This window comes from Geotrypetes seraphini, chromosome 12, assembly GCF_902459505.1.
Source record: "Geotrypetes seraphini chromosome 12, aGeoSer1.1, whole genome shotgun sequence".
Taxonomy (NCBI): domain Eukaryota; kingdom Metazoa; phylum Chordata; class Amphibia; order Gymnophiona; family Dermophiidae; genus Geotrypetes; species Geotrypetes seraphini.
The window spans coordinates 75,645,915-75,666,097 of NC_047095.1; the positions used below are offsets into that span (position 1 = coordinate 75,645,915).

Here is a 20,183-nt window from a genome sequence, read left to right on the forward strand (position 1 = left end):
AGTCGTTGTTGTGGGAGGAATGCTCTGAGTTGGACAGTGTCCAGAACAGCTTCAATGAATTGTATTTTCTGTGAGGGCTGAAGTTGGGATCTTGGAAAGTTGATTTCGAATCCCAAACTTTGTAGGAACCAGGTAGTCCGTTGGGTCGCTACAATAACCCCTTGAGATGTTGAATCTTTGATGAGCCAGTCGTCGAGGTAGGGAAATACCTGAAGAACATGGTTCCTTAGAGCTGCTGCTACCACTACCAGACACTTGGTGAACACTCCGGGAGATGAGGCCAGGCCGAAGGGTAGTACTCTGTATTGATAATGGGGATTCCCCACCCGAATCTGAGATATTGACAGGAGGCCGGATGAATGAGGATATGAGTGTAGGCCTCCTTGAGATCCAGAGAGCATAACCAGTCATTCTGCTCGAGAAGGGGATAAAGGGATGTCAGGGACAACATTCAAAACTTTTCTTTGACCAGAAATTTGTTGGGAGCCCCGAGATCCAGAATGGGCCGCAGATCGCCCGTCTTCTTCGGAACAAGGAAGTAACGGGAGTAAAAACCCCTGTTCTGCTGTTCCAAAGGAACTGGTTCGATGGCATGGAGACGAAGCAGAGCTTGGGCTTCCTGATGAATAAGGGCGGTCTGGGAAGGACTGGAAGGTGGTCTTCTCATCGATCCTCCCAGTAAGAGACAAAGGTAAAGCCAGAGAAGAGCGTATCAAATGGACAAACGAGTGGCTTCGCGAATGGTGCATTGAAATGAACTTTGGATTCCTAGACCATGGAGAGGCGCTACAGGGACTACAGGGACCAGATGGACTCCACCTGACCAGGAGAGGTAAAAATGTATTCGGACATCGACTAGCCCGACTACTTCGTAGGGCTTTAAACTAGGTAAGTTGGGGGAGGGTATCCACTCACATTCCAGAGCAGTAAGAAACTATCCTGAGGTGGCGAGCCACAACCACACTTCTGAGTCCAAAGTAAGTACCCATACTATACACGATAAAATGGGAGTCACACTAAATAAGAAGGGAATCTCTTCACAGGGACTTAACAACAATAAGGTATGGAGGGCTATGTATGTTAATGCACACAGTTTGGGCAACAAAATACTAGAATTGGAGACTGAAATAAGGAACGCAGACCTAGATGTGGTGGCAATATCTGAGACCTGGTTCACGGACTCGCACGGGTGGGATATGGTTATACCAGGTTACAACTTGCTTCGTCGAGACAGAGAGGGCAAGTTAGGAGGAGGGGTAGCACTATACATTAAAGAAAACATCAAGACTACTAGAATCACAGATGTTAAATACTCCGGGGAATCCCTCTGGGTGAACCTAGCCAGAGGGAACGAAAAATGCCTATACCTTGGTGTGGTATATAGACCTCCAAGACAACAGGAAGACAAGGATATAGAACTGATCAAGGATATAGAGAACATCACTTTGCGTGGAGACACAGTTCTGCTTGGGGACTTCAACATGCCCGATGCAGATTGGAACACACTCTCTGCGACTACCTGTGGCAGCAGAAGAATATTAACCTCCATAAAGGGTACACGACTCAAACAAATGGTACTGGAGCCCACTAGAAACCAGGCAATACTGGACCTGGTACTCACCAATGGAGACAGCGTCACAGAAGTATCGGTAGGCGATACGCTGGCCTCTAGCGACCATAACATGATATGGCTTAACCTCAAGTGGGGTTTCTCTAGATCAAATACAGTGACGAGAGTCCTCAACTTTAGAGGCACAGACTTCGAACGCATGGGAGATTTTGTCCATCGGGAGCTGCAAAACCAAGCACAAACTGACAATGTGGAGAATATGTGGTCGACTCTGAAATCCACCCTGCATGAAGCAACAAATCGCTACGCAAAAACGGTCAGCAAAAGTCGGAGAAACAAAAGACCCCAGTGGTTCAGTACTGAAATTTCAGACCTCATTAAGGAGAAGAAAAAAGCATTTATTGCCTACAAACATTTAGGAAAGCAGGAGGTAAAAGAAGACTATCAGGACAGGTCTAAAGCTGTCAAGAAGGCAGTCAGAGAGGCCAAACTCCGAATAGAGGAGAATCTAGCACGGAACATTAAGAAAGGGGATAAATCCGTCTTTAGGTATATTAGTGACAGGAAAAGAAACAAAGATGGGATAGAACGACTCAGGAAATCGGACGGGAATTATGCAGAATCGGATTCCACTAAGGCCGAACTACTAAATGAATACTTCTGCTCGGCTTTCACCTGTGAGGAGCCGGGATCCGGTCCACTTTTATGGACAAGGGAAAGCCAGAATGACCCGTTTCAAGACTCCAAGTTTACGCCCAGTAGCGTCTACTGCGAACTTTCAAGACTCAAAGTAAACAAAGCCATGGGACCAGACAACCTACACCCCAGGGTGCTCAGAGAGCTGAGGGAAGTCCTGGCGGAACCATTATCTGTGCTCTTCAATCTCTCCCTAAGCACGGGAAGAGTCCCCTTGGACTGGAAAACAGCTAACGTTATTCCACTCCACAAAAAGGGCTGCAGAACAGAGATGGCGAATTACAGACCGGTAAGTCTCACATCCATAGTATGCAAACTCATGGAAACACTGATCAAACAGAAACTTGATACAATCCTGAATGAAGAAGATCTACGTGATCCCCATCAACATGGATTTACCAAAGGCAGGTCCTGCCAATCAAATCTGATTAGCTTCTTCGAGTGGGTAACAAGACAACTGGATGCCGGGGAGTCCCTGGACGTAGTGTATTTGGACTTCAGCAAAGCTTTTGACAGCGTCCCACACCGTAGGTTATTGAACAAGTTGAAATCGCTGGGATTAGGAGAAACACTAGCTGCATGGGTTAAAGATTGGCTGAGCGGTAGAATTCAGAGGGTGATGGTAAATGGTACCCCATCCAAAACATCGAATGTGACCAGTGGAGTACCACAGGGCTCGGTCTTGGGTCCAATCCTATTCAACATATTCATAAGTGATATGACCCAAGGGATCAGAGGAAAAATATCATTGTTCGCCGACGACGCCAAACTGTGCAACATAGTAGGTAAAAGCACTATGCCTGACAATATGACACAGGACCTACTACTATTAGAATGGTCATCGACTTGGCAGCTTAACTTCAATGCTAAAAAATGCAAAGTGATGCACCTGGGTAAAAGAAATCTGTGCAGGACTTACACGTTAAATGGTGAGACCTTAGTTAGGACCATGGAAGAACGGGATTTAGGAGTAATCATTAGTGATGACATGAAAACTGCCAATCAGGTGGAAAAGGCTTCCTCTAAGGCAAGGCAAATGATGGGTTGTATCCATAGAGGTTTTATCAGCAGGATGCCAGAGGTCATAATGCCACTGTACAGATCCATGGTGAGACCTCATTTGGAATATTGTGTTCAATTCTGGAGACCACATTACCGGAAAGATGTGCTGAGAATGGAGTCTGTTCAGCGGATGGCCACCAGGATGGTCTCGGGGCTCAAAGATCTTCCGTATGAAGTAAGGCTGAATAAATTGCAGCTGTACTCACTTGAAGAACGAAGAGAGAGAGGGGACATGATCGAGACATTTAAATATATCACGGGTCGTATCGAGGTGGAAGAGGATATCTTCCGTCTTATAGGACCTTCTTCCACCAGAGGGCATCCGCTGAAAATCAGGGGAGGGAAATTTCATGGAGACTCCAGAAAGTATTTCTTCACTGAGAGGGTGGTTGATCATTGGAATGAACTCCCACGTCAGGTGATTGAGACCAACAGCGTATCAGATTTCAAAAATAAATGGGATATTCATGTGGGATCTCTAATGAGGTAAGGGCAGGGGGTGGTGAGCAAAATCAAAGAGAAGGGTCAATAGAGTGGGCAGACTTGATGGGCTTTGGCCCTTTTCTGCCATCATTTTTCTATGTTTCTATGTTTCTATGATACTCTTGGAGGAAGCTCTGGTGGAACCTGAGTGAAATGAAGAGAGTATCCTTCCCTGATGATGGTGAGCACCCAGAGATCAGATGTAATAGTCTTCCATCGGTGGTAAAAATGATGGAGATGACCTCCTATAGGGGGAAAAGAAGACAGAGTCAGAACGGTAGAGGTTATGCTCTGTTTTAAACAGTCAAAAAGGCCGAGTAGCCTTAGGCGCAGCAGAAGGTTGAGGTTTTTGTTGGTTCTGAGGCTGCTGTTTTTTAAGAGGAAGGCAAGTGTAAGAAGCCATCCTCGGAGCAAAACACCATGGATAGATAGGAGCAGGGCATGTAGGTTTGGCAGGAGCTGACTTTGGCTTAGGTCTGACAATAGAAGCAAAGGATTTTTCATGTTCAGACAATTTCTTGGTGGCTGCCTCGATAGATTCATCAAAGAGGTCATTGCCCTCACAAGGAATATTAGCTAAGCAATCCTGAAGATTAGGGTCCATGTCAATGGTACGAAGCCAGGCAAGGCAATGCATAGCTATAGAGCAAGCAGCTGCCCGGGCAGACAACTCAAAGGAATCATAAGATGACTGGAGGAGATGTAAGCGGAGTTGTGATAAAGAAGCAAGGACTTCTTGAAATTCAAAGTGCTTTTGAGTATCTAAATAAGTCAAGAACTTTGGTAATAGAGAAATGAGGAACTCAAAATAAGTAATAAAATGAAGATTATAATTGAGGACTTTCAAGGACATCATGGCATTTTGATAGATGAGACGTCCGAATTTGTCCATAGTTTTCCCTTCCCTTCCAGGAGGAACGGTGGCATAAACCTTGGAAGGATGGGACCTCTTCAAGGAGGACTCAACTAGCAGGGACTGATGAGATAACTATGAGTTGTCAAACCCTTTGTGATGTACAGTTTTATACTTAGAGTCTAATTTTCCTGGAACAGCTGGTATGATAAGGTGTCTCCAGGCATCGACCAAAAGTCTGAGACAAAAGCTTGTGAAGAGGAAGCTTAAGTGACTCTGCCGGAGGTTGAGGAAGATGCATGACTTCAAGGTACTCCTTAGAATATTTGGAACCAGCATCAAATTGAAGATCCAAGTCCACAGCCATCTGACAAAGAAAAGATGAGAAAGATAGCTGATCCCCCAATGCTTTGCCTCGAGTAGGCTCGAGGACGTCGAGGCAGCCTGGGTAGAAGATGAAGCTTCAGCAGGAAAAAAGGCATCAAAAAAATATGGAGACTTGGACGAAGCAATCGAAACCGCTGCATCCTCGAGGTTCGGAAGTGGAGACCTCGAATGAGGAGTCGGAGGTCTAGTCAAAGTAGGAGTAGAGCGAGGCTTAGTTGAAGAGGGTCGTTCTTTAGAAGAAGAACTATGCCTGGAAGTATGTCTTGATGAAGGCCTCGATAATCGATGAGAACTGTGCCTGGAAGCAGATCTCAAAGATCGAGGAGACCTTGCCTCAGAAACAGAAGCAACCGATGCTACCAAAGAATGGATAGGACTGGAGACTGTAGATCGAAGCTCCAGAGGCTTGGTGGAGGAACCTCGATGCACTCCCAAAGACTCAGCTCCTTGTATAGAGTGTGAGGATTCCAGCTGAGGCACTTGCAAAGATTCTGCTCCTTGATTCACGTGCTTGGATGCCAGACCAGACACTCGCAGAGACTCTGCTCCCTGCAAAGAGTGTGTAAACTCAGACTGAGGCAAAGGAAGCGGCTCGACCTCGCAGGAGTCTGCTGAATGCCCAGGCTGGATGAGAGGAAGAAGCTTCGGTCCCATATTAGTAAGGAACTGAATGAATTGCTTCTCCAACATGGTCTGGAAAGAAGCCGGCAAGGATGGATCCGCGTCTGAAACCGGACCACCTGCCTTGGCTGGAGGTTCCACTGAGTCAGTGTAAATGTGCTTTGACTTGGAAGTCTTAGGCACTTTAAGCACCACCGCTGGAACTTTCTGCTGAGCTATCTGACCTGAGGAAACAGGGGAAGATAGTCGTCGAACAGCCGCTGCAAACGACGAAGGTCTAATGAGGCTCGAGGTGGAAGCAGTGGAAGCAGGAGGAGTCTCAGTCGAAGGTGAGGCCGAGGGCGCCTTCGATGTCAAGGGATCGGAGGAAGAATCCATGCCGAACAGCTTCTCCACCAAAAGATGACGACGATTAATGGCTCGAGGTTGAAGGGCTCGCACGACTTTGATTGATGTCGGCCAAAGGCACTTGAGGCACCAATGGTGTGGGTCCGTAAGGGAAATTGCACGCTGGTACTGGCTACACTTCTTGAAGCCCCTGGCAGGCCGGGACATAGGAAAAAAAATAGCCGCCGCAAGATCGAAGTCTTTGGGCTGCGGCCAAGTGACATGCCCCGGGAGACGGACGGAAGAATGAAATTTTTATTTTTTTTTTAAACTAGAAATAAAAGAAATAAAGTACGAACAGCGATTTGTGCAGAAAAACATACAAACCGCAGTTCAGAGAAGGCACAAAGTAACGAAGTTAAACGCAGAGAGTCAAAGACGGACTTCTCGGCTCCGCGGAAAACTGAGAACTGAGGAGATGCGCCCTACGCTGGGCGGGAAGGCACTCACGCATGCGCGGTGCGGTCGACTCGAAACTTCTGGTTTCTTCAAGCAAGTCTGCTTGTGAGGCATCTGCATCTGGGCTCCATCGATGACGTCACCCATATGTGAGAATAGGCTGCCTGCTTGTCCTGGGATAAATATTATATCTCCATGGGAAAGAAGAAAACCTTAGAAGATCAACAAGAACCTGTAATGGATGTACTGGATGTGCCAAACTTATTAGAAACATCAGAGACAGAATAGATCAGCGCAGCCACACTATTTGTTCAATTAGCTTTAGATTCAGATAGAGAATGGCTTTTGAAGATGTTTTTTAAGTATAAAGATGTAATGTTTCTGAATCATAAAATAAGAATGTACCCGGATGTGTCTAGATTAACTCAAAAAAGAGGAAACAGTTTTTATTATTGAGACCCCAGGGTTTAAAATTGGGAGCAACATTTGTATTACAATTTCCATGTAAATGTTTGATCAGCTTTAAAGGAATTAGATATATTTTCTTTGATTCTTCGCAGTTATCTAGATTTATTATGGATAAAGACGTGAGAAACAAGAATAAGCGCTCACAGTTAATATTTACGTCCATTTAAGATCTTCCATTATATTGCCTATGAATTAATTTTTTATTTTATTTTTTTTTAAATTATGCTCCAATTATGAAACTCCTTCTCCAATATTGTGGACTAACAAATAGTTGAAAGAAAAATGTTTATTTCCTTTTTCCATTTCCAATAATTACTTGTATTTCCATGGATACCGTTGATTTCAATATGATTGTTGTATATCATAAAAAATGTGAAATTCAATAAAGAATAATAATACAAAAAAAAGAATGAGAGATAAGGAGGTCAAGTATGTAAGCAAGCTTGCTGAAGATAGAGCAAGCATTCTACAGGCACATGAAAAAGGTAGAGAATAAAGGGAGAGGAGAGGAACAGAAATAAGGTTGGAAACATTACAGTGTGATCTGCATGAGTAGGGTGAAATCTGATTAGGAGAAACAGGATTGGGTTTGATGTCCTCAGTAGAGAATGTCACTGCCCTGTCCCCAGAACCCCCTTCACCAACCCGTCCCCACCATCCCATTCACCACCCCGTTTCTACCCCGCCGTCCCCTTCACCGCCCCATCCCCTTAGCATCCATACAAGCCTCAGCACTGCAATATTTAGCTTATTCCTTCCTTATAAATCAAAGTTCTGGCTGCTGAACTAGAGAAAGAGATGTTCAGCTGGCAGGGCTTTGTTTATAAATTTTTATCAACACAACTAATATACTACTTTATCCTAAGGCAAAAAAAATAAATAAATATAATTTTTTTTTTCTACCTTTGTTGTCTGGTTTCTGCTTTCCTCATCTTCTCATTCAATTCCTTCCATCCACTACCTGTCTTCTTTCTGCGCCTTCCATTTGCTCTGTTACTGTGCCTCTCCCTTCACCCCTCCCCCCCCCAATTGGTCTGGCACCCATCTTCTTCCCTCCGCTCCCCCATAGTCTGGCATCTCTGTCTTCTTCCCTTCCAGCATCTTCTCCCCTTCTCTCTTCCCCATTTCCCTTCAGTGTCTTCTCCCCACTCTCTCTTCCTCATTTCCCAGTGTCTTCTCCCCACTCTCTCTTCTCCAGTTTCCTTCAGGCTGCTTCAGCGTCTTCTCCTCTCCAACCCCCCACCCCCAGCACCATTCTCGCGGTCCAGCAGCTCCCTCCCCCAGCCAGCCAAGCATCTTCCTCCCTCTCTTCCCCTTACTTTTGCTTCGTGGCGAACTGGCGATTTCTATAAGGCTATGCCTTTTATTGCAGCCAGAGCCTTGAAGTCACGTTGTGTTGGCTGCTAGAAAAGTCTCCTCCGATGCAACCGGAAACAGGAAGTTGGGTCACAGGAGACTTTTCCAGCAGCCACATGTGACACGAAGGAAAGGGAGGGAGGGAGAGAGGGGGCTGCCGGACCGCACACTCATTCACTGCGTGTGCTCACTCTTAACTGTGAAGACAAGACCATTCAACCGCTCTACGGGGTGGTGAATGGCCTTGTCTCTGTACTCGCGGTGACCTTTTTTCTGTCACCATTTTGGCGGGTTACCTGCGGCTAGCCGCAGATAACAACCACCGTGTCATTCTCTAGTCCCCAGCAGTGATCAAAAAGAGGAGTAGAGTAGGAGAGGCATGACGACAGCAGTGCAGATGAGATGCAGTCAGACAAGATAGGGAAATTTGAATGAGGAGGAAATTGTTGAAGCATTAGAGCTGTGAAGAACGTATGCGATAAAAGGGATGGAGAGTGCTGAATTTGAAAAGTGGACAATGTAGTTTTGAGGAATGCAATGGTTTGGGGTAGAGAAGGAGGTATAATGAAGCCATAGACTAGAAGAAGGAACTGACACCTGGGCTGAGGTTGATCAATGTGGGCCAGGGAGTCACCTGGGGAGTGCTGGGAGAGACTGCAAATGGATCACAAGGTCTCCTTCATAATTAAGGTTGATATAGTAGACAGGTCTCCTTGTATTAGAGGTAATAACCAATGCAGCAGTAAAAGATAGGTTTGATTATAAGGAAAAAATGGCTCTGATAGCCAAGTGAGCCACCTGAAGAAAGGTCTGGGCTTAGGAACTCAATCTGTTGTCATCACTCTGCATCTGATTTGAAGCGTCATGCCAAAGAGGCAAACCCTGCCCCTTTTCACATACCTTGGATGCACTTTGGAGTTAAAAAGTTATTTCTATAGTATTGCTATTTGGGGCGAATTACATCAAACGTTTGTAAATTATGTCTGGAAGCTCCCCCAAACCCAGTTTTCTGAAGCAGAAGAGACCATCTTCATTTGGATCGCACCATTGGGTCATGAGTTCTTTCCCCAGTTCCTGTACAGACTTTTGTGTCATTGTTTCAATTTAATGCTGGGTTGGTTAATTTCAGAGCTGTTCATTTCAAAAAATGTATGTTACACGATTGGATTCTAGATCATATATCAGATTTTGTAAGTTTGACTGAAATATGACTTGCGGAGGGCTTGATTTGATTAGATTGTAAGTTCTTCTGAACAGGGACAGTCTATTACATCTTAAATGTACAGCACAGTATAAGTCTTTCAATGCTATAGAATTGATAAATAGTAATAGTAGTAGTAGTAGCGGATTTATTAATTTTATATATATATATATATATATATATATATATATATACACACATACACCACTCTATACAAATGTTTAAAAGAAATTTACAAAAAAAAATTGACAAAACTATAAACCATTAATACAAGTTTCAAAGAAAAAAAAGATCAGTTTTCAAGAATATAAAAAGCACTGATCAAACAACTATAAATGATTAACCTGGAGCTGCAGGGGTTGCTGGGTCAGAAGCACCACTTTGAATGTTGTCTGAGGAGCGTGGGAGACAATTTGTTTTTGCCAACAATTTTTTTCCTGGTTGGTTGAGAATACTGGTTACTTGAATACCGGTTAACTGATTCTGCTGTAGTAGATTTAAAACAAACCAGAAAAACTATTTCTTCATACAATGTGTAATTAAACTCTGGAATTTGTTGCCGGAGAATGTGGTGAAATCAGTTAGCTTAGTGGAGTTTAAAAAAGATTTGGATAATTTCCTAAAAGAGAACCCTTGAGCACAGACATACACCACACACCCCCATGCGGCAGAGTGAAATCCCCAACGGACAAGGCCAAGCAGCCTGTTTAGAGTGCTGCCGGCCCGGTGTTGCTTCAGTTGAAGGTAGGGTCGCTCGCGGTCAGCGGGGAGGGAAGGATGGAGGGTCAGCAGGGGTTCAGCTGCGCGTGGGGGTGAGGGGCGGGTTGTAGAGTTGCCGGCAAATCCTGGGACTAGGGCTTATATTAAGACCTACCCTGAAAATGATGCTAGGGCTTATTTTGTGGGTAGGTCTTATTTTCGGGGAATGTTCCTACTATTTGGGATTTGTCAGGTACTAGTGACCTGGATTGGCCACCATGAAGATGGGCTACTGGGCTAGATGGACCATTGATCTGACCAAGTAAAGCTATTCTTGTGTTTTATGACTCTATTTTCAGGCATATGATCATTTTCTGCATGCAGAACATGCTTTAAACATGAAAATTGCTTTTTTTTAGAATTACCTCATGAGCCTAGCGACTAAAAAGGGAAAAAAAACATACAAAAAGAATGACAGAAGATGTACATGCTGAGTTACCTGTGTGCCTCAATGGTTATAAACCTTTGATATGAAGTTTGGGAGAAAAGATTATGTAAAACATAGTGACTTAAAAAAAGATAAAGGAGGAAGGAATTTAATTTTCAACTTAAACAGCACAAATTAAATTTTTACAAAAATGTTAAGTGATCATCTTTAAATAATTAAAATATAAAGAAGAAAAAGTACTGTACTTACTATACCTTCTTTCCTATGAACTACGGTGGCTTCATAAGTCCTGTGGCTGGTAAAAATCCCACCATGCGTGAGTAACCTTTCTCTGTTTAAAACTCATGAGAACAAGCTGAAGCCAAACACTGCAGCACTATAAACCTAATAACTGGTTAGAGATCTCACAAAAAAACATTTTATAGTATTATCAATCTAGAAAAAATACCACCATTTAATTGCACAAACTACAAGGACTACTAGAGACACTGGAACCTTGTGGAGTAACTGCCTTACCTCGAACATAAAGGTTTGCTGGAGAAGAGTAGCGGGTTCCTGCACTGTTGGCTGCAACACACTCATATTTTCCTTGGTCAGATTCATCACTGTTCTCTATCTGAAGAGCCCCTGTGCACAAAAAAAGACAGAACATGGCAGAACAAATCTATTTAACTGAAGAAATCATCTCATCTACACTGTACAGTACATACAATAGTACACTGCTATGTGCGACAGCGTTCTGCACGAGACACCCTTATCTTCACACATGCCTTTTGGCGCCACTATGCTGGGAAATGTACAGGTGATTTGACAAATTCTAAATGAATTTCAAATCAGTAATTAAGGGCTCCTTTTACAAAGCAGCAATCAAGGTTCCAGTGAGGTAAATGTTCTGACGCTCACACACACACTTATTAAATAAAAGCATGAGTTAGCATTCATGCTTTCTCCACCTACTCAAATTGAGCTCTTCAAAGTAAAAATGGGTCAGGTCCACTTTTTGCATTTCTAAACAAAACTTTATCTTTGCTTGTAGAAAAATCTCAAGATATTTTAGACACTCACCTTATCACACAATTTCAATAAAAAGAAGAAAATAGGCTTTAAGCTGTCAGCTAAATATGCTTTTTCTAAGAGCAAAGAAAATTCTGCTTAGAAATGCAAGAGAGAACATGGCTTTGAAATATTTTACTATGACATGGAATTATTAGCTGTTGGTTAGTACTACCAACTCAATCGAGCATATTGCCGTCTAGCCAACACACACACGTTTGCCTCTGTTTCTTTAGAGTGAACTACCAGATGCAAGCAAATACATTTTTCTATTATGAACAAATGAGTACAAACTATTTGGCTATTTATTCACAATGTTGCCTTGGCATCTGTAGTCTATTGGAAAAACAACTGTCTCATTCATTCTTGTCTCTTACCCCTTTCCCATCCATCTCTCACAGACATATTCCTCACCCCTCTCCTCCTTCTAATTCTTACGATTTATTTAGATTTAACTATTTTCTTACCCCTGAGGCAACAGTTGTGACCAATAAGCTATTGCATAAGACCTCTATGTTCTCATTTTAGCATTCCAATTGACTTAATTCTTCCCATCACACTTATCAGGAAGCTATAATCCATTGTCTTTTAGCACTTTTCTTTCACTACTACACCTCTGTATTATAGACAGGCTGAAATATTGCAGTGACATTGTGCGATGGTGTCAGCTGTAGCGAAAGCGATGTCAGCTTTATTCACTCTGTCCACAATACTTGACCCTTTTTCACCCAATTGGTAAGAAATGCTCACATATACAGAATCCTGTTCACTAGAAACAACAGGTACACAATGTAGAATATAAATTGTTGTACCAACATTCAAAACTACGGAAGTTGGATTAGTCACAATTATACTTGTAAGCTAAGTGACAAGGTACATGTCATATGTTTAGTAAAGGATTATCCTAATAATGTGTGCAATATAATTAATAGACCTTTACAAACTGTATAGATTTTGTGCTTTTGAAGATGACATATTCCACTTTAAATAATATATTGAAATATTCCTCTCTTCACATGCGCTTATTTCACTAAACCATCCAAAGTCAATTAAATTGCAGCACTTTGCTTTTCATTTATTAAATTGCTTTACCAAAACTTATTGCATCAAAGAGATACTTTGAAAACTAAATATATCATCTTACCATTACTGGTTAGAATACAATATAAGATTAAATGGAAACAAGCTGAGTTTTATGACTGTGAGACTGGACTTTCACCCCCAGGGTTTTGGAGGTAAAGCTTGTGTACACACACACATTGGACACACTCAAACTACCACAAAAGCCTTTATTTACATGACCCCAAATCTGTTCCCTCATGCCTAGGGAGGAAAATTACTCTCAGTTCAACTCAGCAATCTCATTCAATAACATAATTCTTTACATCTCATAAGGTTTACAGGATCTCCAAACACTCCTTTGGTCCATGAGTGCGAGGCTTTAAACCCTGGCTGCAACAATATATTCGATATGTACAATTTTGCTCACCATCTCTTCCTCACTCTCCACTCCTTCCCAGGCTGTTTCTTTCCTGGAAGTCTCTCTCAATCACTTGAGGATGCGTTGCTTCCCAGGGCATCTCCTGTGCCCATAACTAGGGAAACGTGGTCTCTCTCTTGGAAGTTACAATCCCAGGGACTTCCCTCTCTGATTCCACTCAAGGACAGATATACTGCTCCCTGCCTGAGTTCCACCCCTCCGAGTCAGGCAGGACCTATTCTGGCCAGTTAGTGCCACCTCCTGGAGAATAACCTAACTGCCAGCTCAATGAATCAGCGCCCTCTGCTACCCATTGATATAATTGCATCATTAGTGAGGGAGAATCCCTGACTCCCTCAGAATGACTATCAAATGAAGTTAAAACATCACATTAACACAAAAATCCATCATTCCAGACAACACCCATTCACGTAAATGGGCATGGTCTTATTTTATCAATGCCGATGATGCCAAAGCATGCTTGGAGGAGGGAAGGCTTTTATGCTTGTTAGCTTGCTTATGAGCTTCCTCCAAGGCAGGCAACACTGACAAAGATAAGAGGGAATGGGTTGTTGATGGCGTCGGTGCCGGTGTTGATGCTGGAGATGCTGAATGTTCAGCGTCAGCATCCCCAGTCATTCTTGATGCAGATGACGTTGACCAAAAAGTTTTTTGTACTGCAACTTTCTGCCATTAATCAATCTCTTCGTAGAATGTTGAAAACATTTTTATATGATAGATTGTAAAGTTAGTATCTTTAGTTAAAGAATTGTATGGGCATCTTTTTATCCACGGAATTGTATTTTCCCATAGAATTAATATGTAAATCGCCTTGAACTAAATGGTATTAGAGTGATTCAGAAATCTTGTATTAGATTCTGCAATTTAGAGCAGAGCGAACAGGAAATGTCCCATTATTCAGGACCTAGACACACCAGTTATGCAGGTATTACCTGAAATGGTCCATTGGCACTGAATGCACCACTTGAACCTTCTAGGAGCCTTTGATATTGAAGGAAAAAATTGCTAATGCAAGATCAAAGAACTCTATAGTCCAGGGAGGTCGAGTAGATGGCAAGCTGAAAAAGGCTTGACGCTCCTGGCCTGAACACAGGCTGCAAAGGGTCTGAAGGCCCGAAACAAAAACTCAGTAGAAAAGGAAAAAATTTTAAACTTGATGGTAGATAAAGAAATAAAATAGAAAAATATGATAAAAAGAAGGGTAAAAAAGAAATGGGAAGGCTCAAAAAAATATAAAAGTTTGACGCGCTTAGAGAAACTCTCACACCTTCTCAGCTGTACAGAAAACTGAGAAATGAAGGTTCGGCAAGCCAGCATCAGGCAGAAAGGCACCAACACATGCACAGTATGGGCAGTCTCAAGATTTAAACATAACAAAACATAAATGTTTATTTATATACCGCATTAGTCCTTTATCAGCGCCTCTACCATCTTTCCCGGTACCGAAGTCAGACTCACTGATCTGTAGTTTCCCGGATCTCCCCTCAAACCTTTCTTGAAGATCGGCGTAATATTCGCCACTTTCCAGTCTTTCGGAATCTTTCCTGATTTGATCGACAGATTGGCTATTAGTTGGAGCAGTTCAGCTATAACCCCTTTCAGTTTCTTGATTACCCTCGGGTGGATGCCGTCCAGTCCCAGGGATTTATCATTTTTAAGCCTATCAATCTGTCTGCATACCTCTTCTAGACTGACCGTCGTCCCTGTCAGCTTCCCGTATTCATTTCCTGTATATAGCCTGTCGGCTTCAGGTATATTGGATATATCCTCTTCGGTAAATAAAGACGCAAAAATGTGTTCAGGTTGTCGGCGATGGCTTTGTCCTCCTTTATTCCCTGGTCATCTAATGGCCCCACCGCGTCCTTCATGAGTCGTTTCCCCTTAATATATCGAAAGAATGGCTTAAAGTTTTTGGCCTCCTTGGCTAAGTTTTCTCTGTAGTCTCTTTTGGCCCCTCTTACCGCTTTATGGCGCTTGCATTGATGTTGTTTGTGCTTTTTCCAGTTTTCCACTATTTTTGTCCTCTTCTATTCCTTAAACGAAGCCTTCATGTCTCTGATCACTTCCTTCACTGCTACAGTGAGCCAATGATATCTCCCCTATCCCACCTTTCCTCAAAGTATACATATTAAGAGATTTAAGTCTGAGGATCTAAAGGCATTTAAACAGTGTGATGAGGCAGTGGCTGTAGACAGAAGGATGCTAAGCTGTATAGAACAAGGAGTAACCAACAGAAGGGAGGTGTTGATTCCCCTGCATAGGTCATTGGTGAGGCTGCACTTGGAGTAATATGTTCAGTTTTGGAGTCCATATCTGGCAAAGGATATATAAAGACTTGAAGAGGTCCAGAGGAGGGCAACGAAAATGGTAAGAGGTTTGAACAAAAATAAGTATGAGAAGAGACTGGAAGACCTAAATATGTATACTCTGGAGGAGAGGAGGGACAGGGGAGATATGATACAGACATTTAAATACTTGAAAAAATGCTAATTTGAGGTTACAGAGAGGAAGACTTAGGAGCAATGTTAGGAAATTCTTCTTCACGGAGAAGGTGGTAGATGCCTGGAATGCCCTTCCGAGGAAGTGGTGGAGAAGAAAACGGTGATGGAATTCAAAAAAGCATGGGATAAAAATAGAGGTTCCCTAATTAGAAAACGAACAATATAAATTAAATAACTAAGGCCGATATTGGACAGATCTGCATGGTCTCTGTTCCATATATGGTGATTTGATGTAGGATGGGCTGGGGTGGGCATCAATGTGAACCCCAGTAATATGGAACATGAGGATGTTACTGGCCAGACTTTACAGTAGATATCCTGCCAACAGGATGGTTGAATAGGCTGGAGTGAGCTTGGATGACAACTTCAGCATTTGGAACCTAGGACAATACCAGACATTACAGTCTACGGCCCAGAAATATCAAAAAAGAGACAAGTTAATTTAATCATGCATTTTTTAATGAATAGACTGGATGGATTGTCCTGGTCTTTATCTGCTCTTTATCTGCCATCATTTGCTATGTTATTATATATTTTTGAAGTCACAGTCTCCAGAATTGTACACAATATTCAAAATGAAGTCTCACCAGAGTCTTATACAGGGGCAGGTGAAACCTCCAGAATCGTACACAATATTCAAAATGAAATCTCACTAGGGGCATCAATACCTCCTTTTTCCAAATGGCCATTCCACTTACTATGTACCCATATATCCTTTTAGCTTTCAACATCACCTTTTCAACCTGTTAGAACATAAGAATTGCCATACTTGGACAGATAGAAGGTCCATCAAGCCAAGTATCCTGTTTCCAACAGTGACCAACCCAGGACCCAAGTACCAAGCTAGATTCCAAGTAGTAAAACAGATTTTATGTGGTTTATCCTAGGAATAAGCAGAGGATTTCTCCAAGCCATTTAATAATAATCTTCATCATCATAATAAACTTTATTTTTGTACACCGCCATACCATTTAGTTCTAGGCGGTTCACGTCCAAGAAAGGCTGAACAATTCAGTGATAATATATTTTTAGGGAATACAAAATATAATTGAAGCTTAGTTTACAACTTTTTCAAAAACATACATTTTTATAGATTTTCAAAAGGTATAATAAGACTGAGTCTGAGAAACTATTCCACTTAACCAATTGTTCAATTTGCCAGCCTGAAATTGAAAATGGCCTATGAACTTCTCTTTTAGAAAATTATCCAAACCTTTTTAAAAGCACAGTTACTTACCATAACTGGTGTTTTCCAGGGACAGCAGGCAGATATTCTCACAAGTGAGTGACATCATACACGGAGCCTCGATGTGGCCAGCCTCGAAGCAGATTTGCTTATAGAACTTTAGAAAATTTGCGACTGCCGCACCACATGTGTTCTCCCGCCCAACACAGGGCGAATCTCCTCAGTTCAGATAGCTAGCTAAGAAGCCAACCAGGGGAGGTGGGTGGGTTGTGAGAATATCTGCCTGCTGTCCCTGGATAACACCTGTTACAGTAAATAACTGTGCTTTATCCCAGGACAAGCAGGCAGCATGTTCTCATGTTCTTATGTTCTTATTAGGGGTATTCTTATGTTCTTATTAGGGGTATTGAGGGATACAGATAGAGGTAGAGATGGGATATAGAGAGAGTTTAGATAGAGACCAAGGGGATTTAAGGGTTCAGATGATCACCGTACAGGTCATGGGCCTGATGGGCCGCCGCGGGTGCGGACTGCTGGGCGCGATGGACCTCTGGTCTGACTCAGCAGAGGCAACTTCTTATGTTCTTATGTTCTCATTTGTGGGTGACCTCCAAGCTAACCATAATGGGATGGTCGGCGTGATGGCAATTTAGGAGAATAAATTTTATAAAACTGCCTGGGCAAAATGGCCATCCTGTCTGAAAAAGGAATCCAGACAATAATGAGAGGTGAAGGTATGAACCGAGAACCAAGTGGCAGCTTTGCAGACTTCCTCAGTAGGAGTAGATCTAAGGAAAGCTACTGATGCCACCATGGCTCTGACTTTATGGGCTGTGATTCGACTCTGTAGATGCAGTCCAGCCTGAGAGCATAGCAGAAAGAAAAGCAAGCAGGTAACCAGTTGGAAATGGTGTGCTTGGAATTTGGATGTCCCAACTTGTTTGGATCAAAGGAGACAAAAAGTTGAGGTGATGATCTGTGTGGCTAAGTTCTTTGCAAGTAGAAAGCCAAAGCACGCTTACAGTCCAGAGTATGAAGAGCTGTTTCTCCAGGATGAGAATGAGGCTTTGGAAAAAAAACTGGAAGTACAATGCATTGATTGAGATAAAATTCTGAAACAACTTTAGGTAAGAATTTAGGATGAGTACGGAGTCATTCTCGATGCAGATGATGTTGACCAAAAAGTTTTTTGTACTGCAACTTTCTGCCATTAAGCGACCTCTTCGTAGAATTTTGAAAACCTTTTTATATGATAGATTGTAAAGTTAGTATCTTTAGTTAAAGAACTGACGTCGGATACAAGACTTCTTGTCGGCGATTAGCAGCAGCAGCGGAGAGGTAAGATTGCAGCAGTGCAGACCAGGGGAAAGGAAGGAGAGAGGCTTTACTTTTCTTCGCGGCAGGGAGGGAGGGAGATAGGTAGGCAGGCAGGCTGGCTTTGGGGTGGACAAAATCTGGAAGGCAGTGGGGGACATAAAGAGGCACTGGAGGCACTATGGACACAGGACAGAGGCACTGGGGGCACTATGGACACAGGACAGAGGTACTGGAGGCACTATGGACACAGGAAAGAGGCACTGTTGGCACTAAGGACATGGGAAAGAGGCACTGGGGGCACTAAGGACACAGGAAGGAGGCACTGGGGGCACTAAGGACACAGGAAGGAGGCACTGGGGGCACTAAGGACCCGGGAAGGAGGCACTGGGGGCACTAAGGACACGGGAAGGAGGTACTGGGGGCACTATGGACACGGGACGGAGGCACTGGGGGCACTATGGACACAGGACGGAAGCACTGGGGGCACAGGACGGAGGCACTGGGGGCACTAAAGACACGGGAAGGAGGCACTGGGGCACTATGGACACGGGAAGGAGGCACTGGGGCACTATGGACACAGGACGGAGGCACTGGGGGCACTAAAGACACGGGAAGGTGGCACTGGGGGCACTAAGGACATGGAAGGAAGGAGAGAGGGAATAGAAAGGGACAATTGTTGGGCCTGAGTGCAAAAAGAAATAAATGAAAAAAAGGATACACAGTCAATTAATAGATGTCTCCTTTTGATGAAAAAAATAAATGGTCACGTTACCTCTGACTTACTTTCTCTGCAGCAGAGTCAGCAGCCGTGCTAAGGAGCGACAAAGGCGCTCGCCTTAGTGAGTGCGCCTTTGCGAAGGAGCCTCAAGAAGGAGCCAGGAATCCTGGCTGCTCAGCAGCAAATTCAGTTCAATCTTCTTAAATAACTTCTTAAAACAAAACAAAACAAACAAAAAAAAAAATAAAATCTTATATATATATATATATATATATATATATATAAATCTTTTTCCCTTCTTCTATTCTCATTCTTTTTTCTCTCTCTACTTTTCCACCTAGATACACACCGGGCACACTCCAACGCACCAAGGAACTTTAGGCACGAGAAAAGAAAATGGAGGCAGCAGAAGCCCAGAGAAGCTTTCCAGTGTACTGCATTGAGTGTCACATGTATGACTATCTCCCTTCCAGGAGGCAGGCTTACATATGCAGTCGATGTCAGGAACTGGTTAGCCTAAAGAAGGAGGTTGGGAGACTGCAGATCAGAGTCCAGGAGCTGGAGGGACTCCGCACCATAGAGGAACCGTGGGAAATTGAGACAACTGAGGATACCACCAGAGAAAACCACATCAACAAGCAGGTCTGAGAGCTCGAGAGATTCATCGAGGAGGCCTGCAAGATGGTAGAGACACAGGATTGCCAGCTTTTCAGAAGGGAACCAACAGATGGAGAGAAGGACCCACCAGTAGCCAGGGGAGGAGGAACCAAACAGGAGAAGGAAGGATTGGAGGATCAAACCACCAACACGGACCTGAGACCCAGGAAGAAGCTGAGAAAAGGGAAATCTGCAATCGTGGTGGTAGACTCAATCCTGAGAAAGGTGGACAGTCACATAGCAGGAGGCAGAGCAGATCGCCTAGTGACATGTCTCCCAGGAGCGAGGACAAAGGACATCTCCGAGAGAATCGAGAGAATCCTGGAGGGAGCTGAGACGGAGGAGACAGCAGTGATAATCCACGTCGGGACCAATGACGTCAGCAGAAGGAATTTCAACAGGACTACACTGACCGAGCAGTTTAAGACCCTGGGGAGGAAACTGAAACTGAGGACAAGGAAGATAGCCTTCTCAGAGATCCTGCCAGTACCGAGGGCAGATGCGAGGAGGCAGATCGAGCTGCAAGCAATAAACGGATGGCTGAGGCGATGGTGTGATGAGGAGGGTTTCCTCTTTGTACGGAACTGGACAACCTTCCTGGGGAAAAACAAGCTCTACAG

The 20,183-nt window shown here is 43.4% G+C and overlaps 1 protein-coding gene across 1 annotated transcript in view; it reads right to left on the bottom strand.

Annotated features, from left to right (window-relative positions):
- The window catches only part of PTPRF (protein tyrosine phosphatase receptor type F), a 953,410-nt gene that overhangs the window by 671,230 nt on the left and 261,997 nt on the right, over window positions 1-20,183 (bottom strand). Inside the window, exon 8 of the mRNA XM_033915537.1 lies at window positions 11,147-11,257. Coding sequence (XP_033771428.1) covers window positions 11,147-11,257 — 111 coding nt within the window. The remainder of the gene's footprint in view (window positions 1-11,146; window positions 11,258-20,183) is intronic.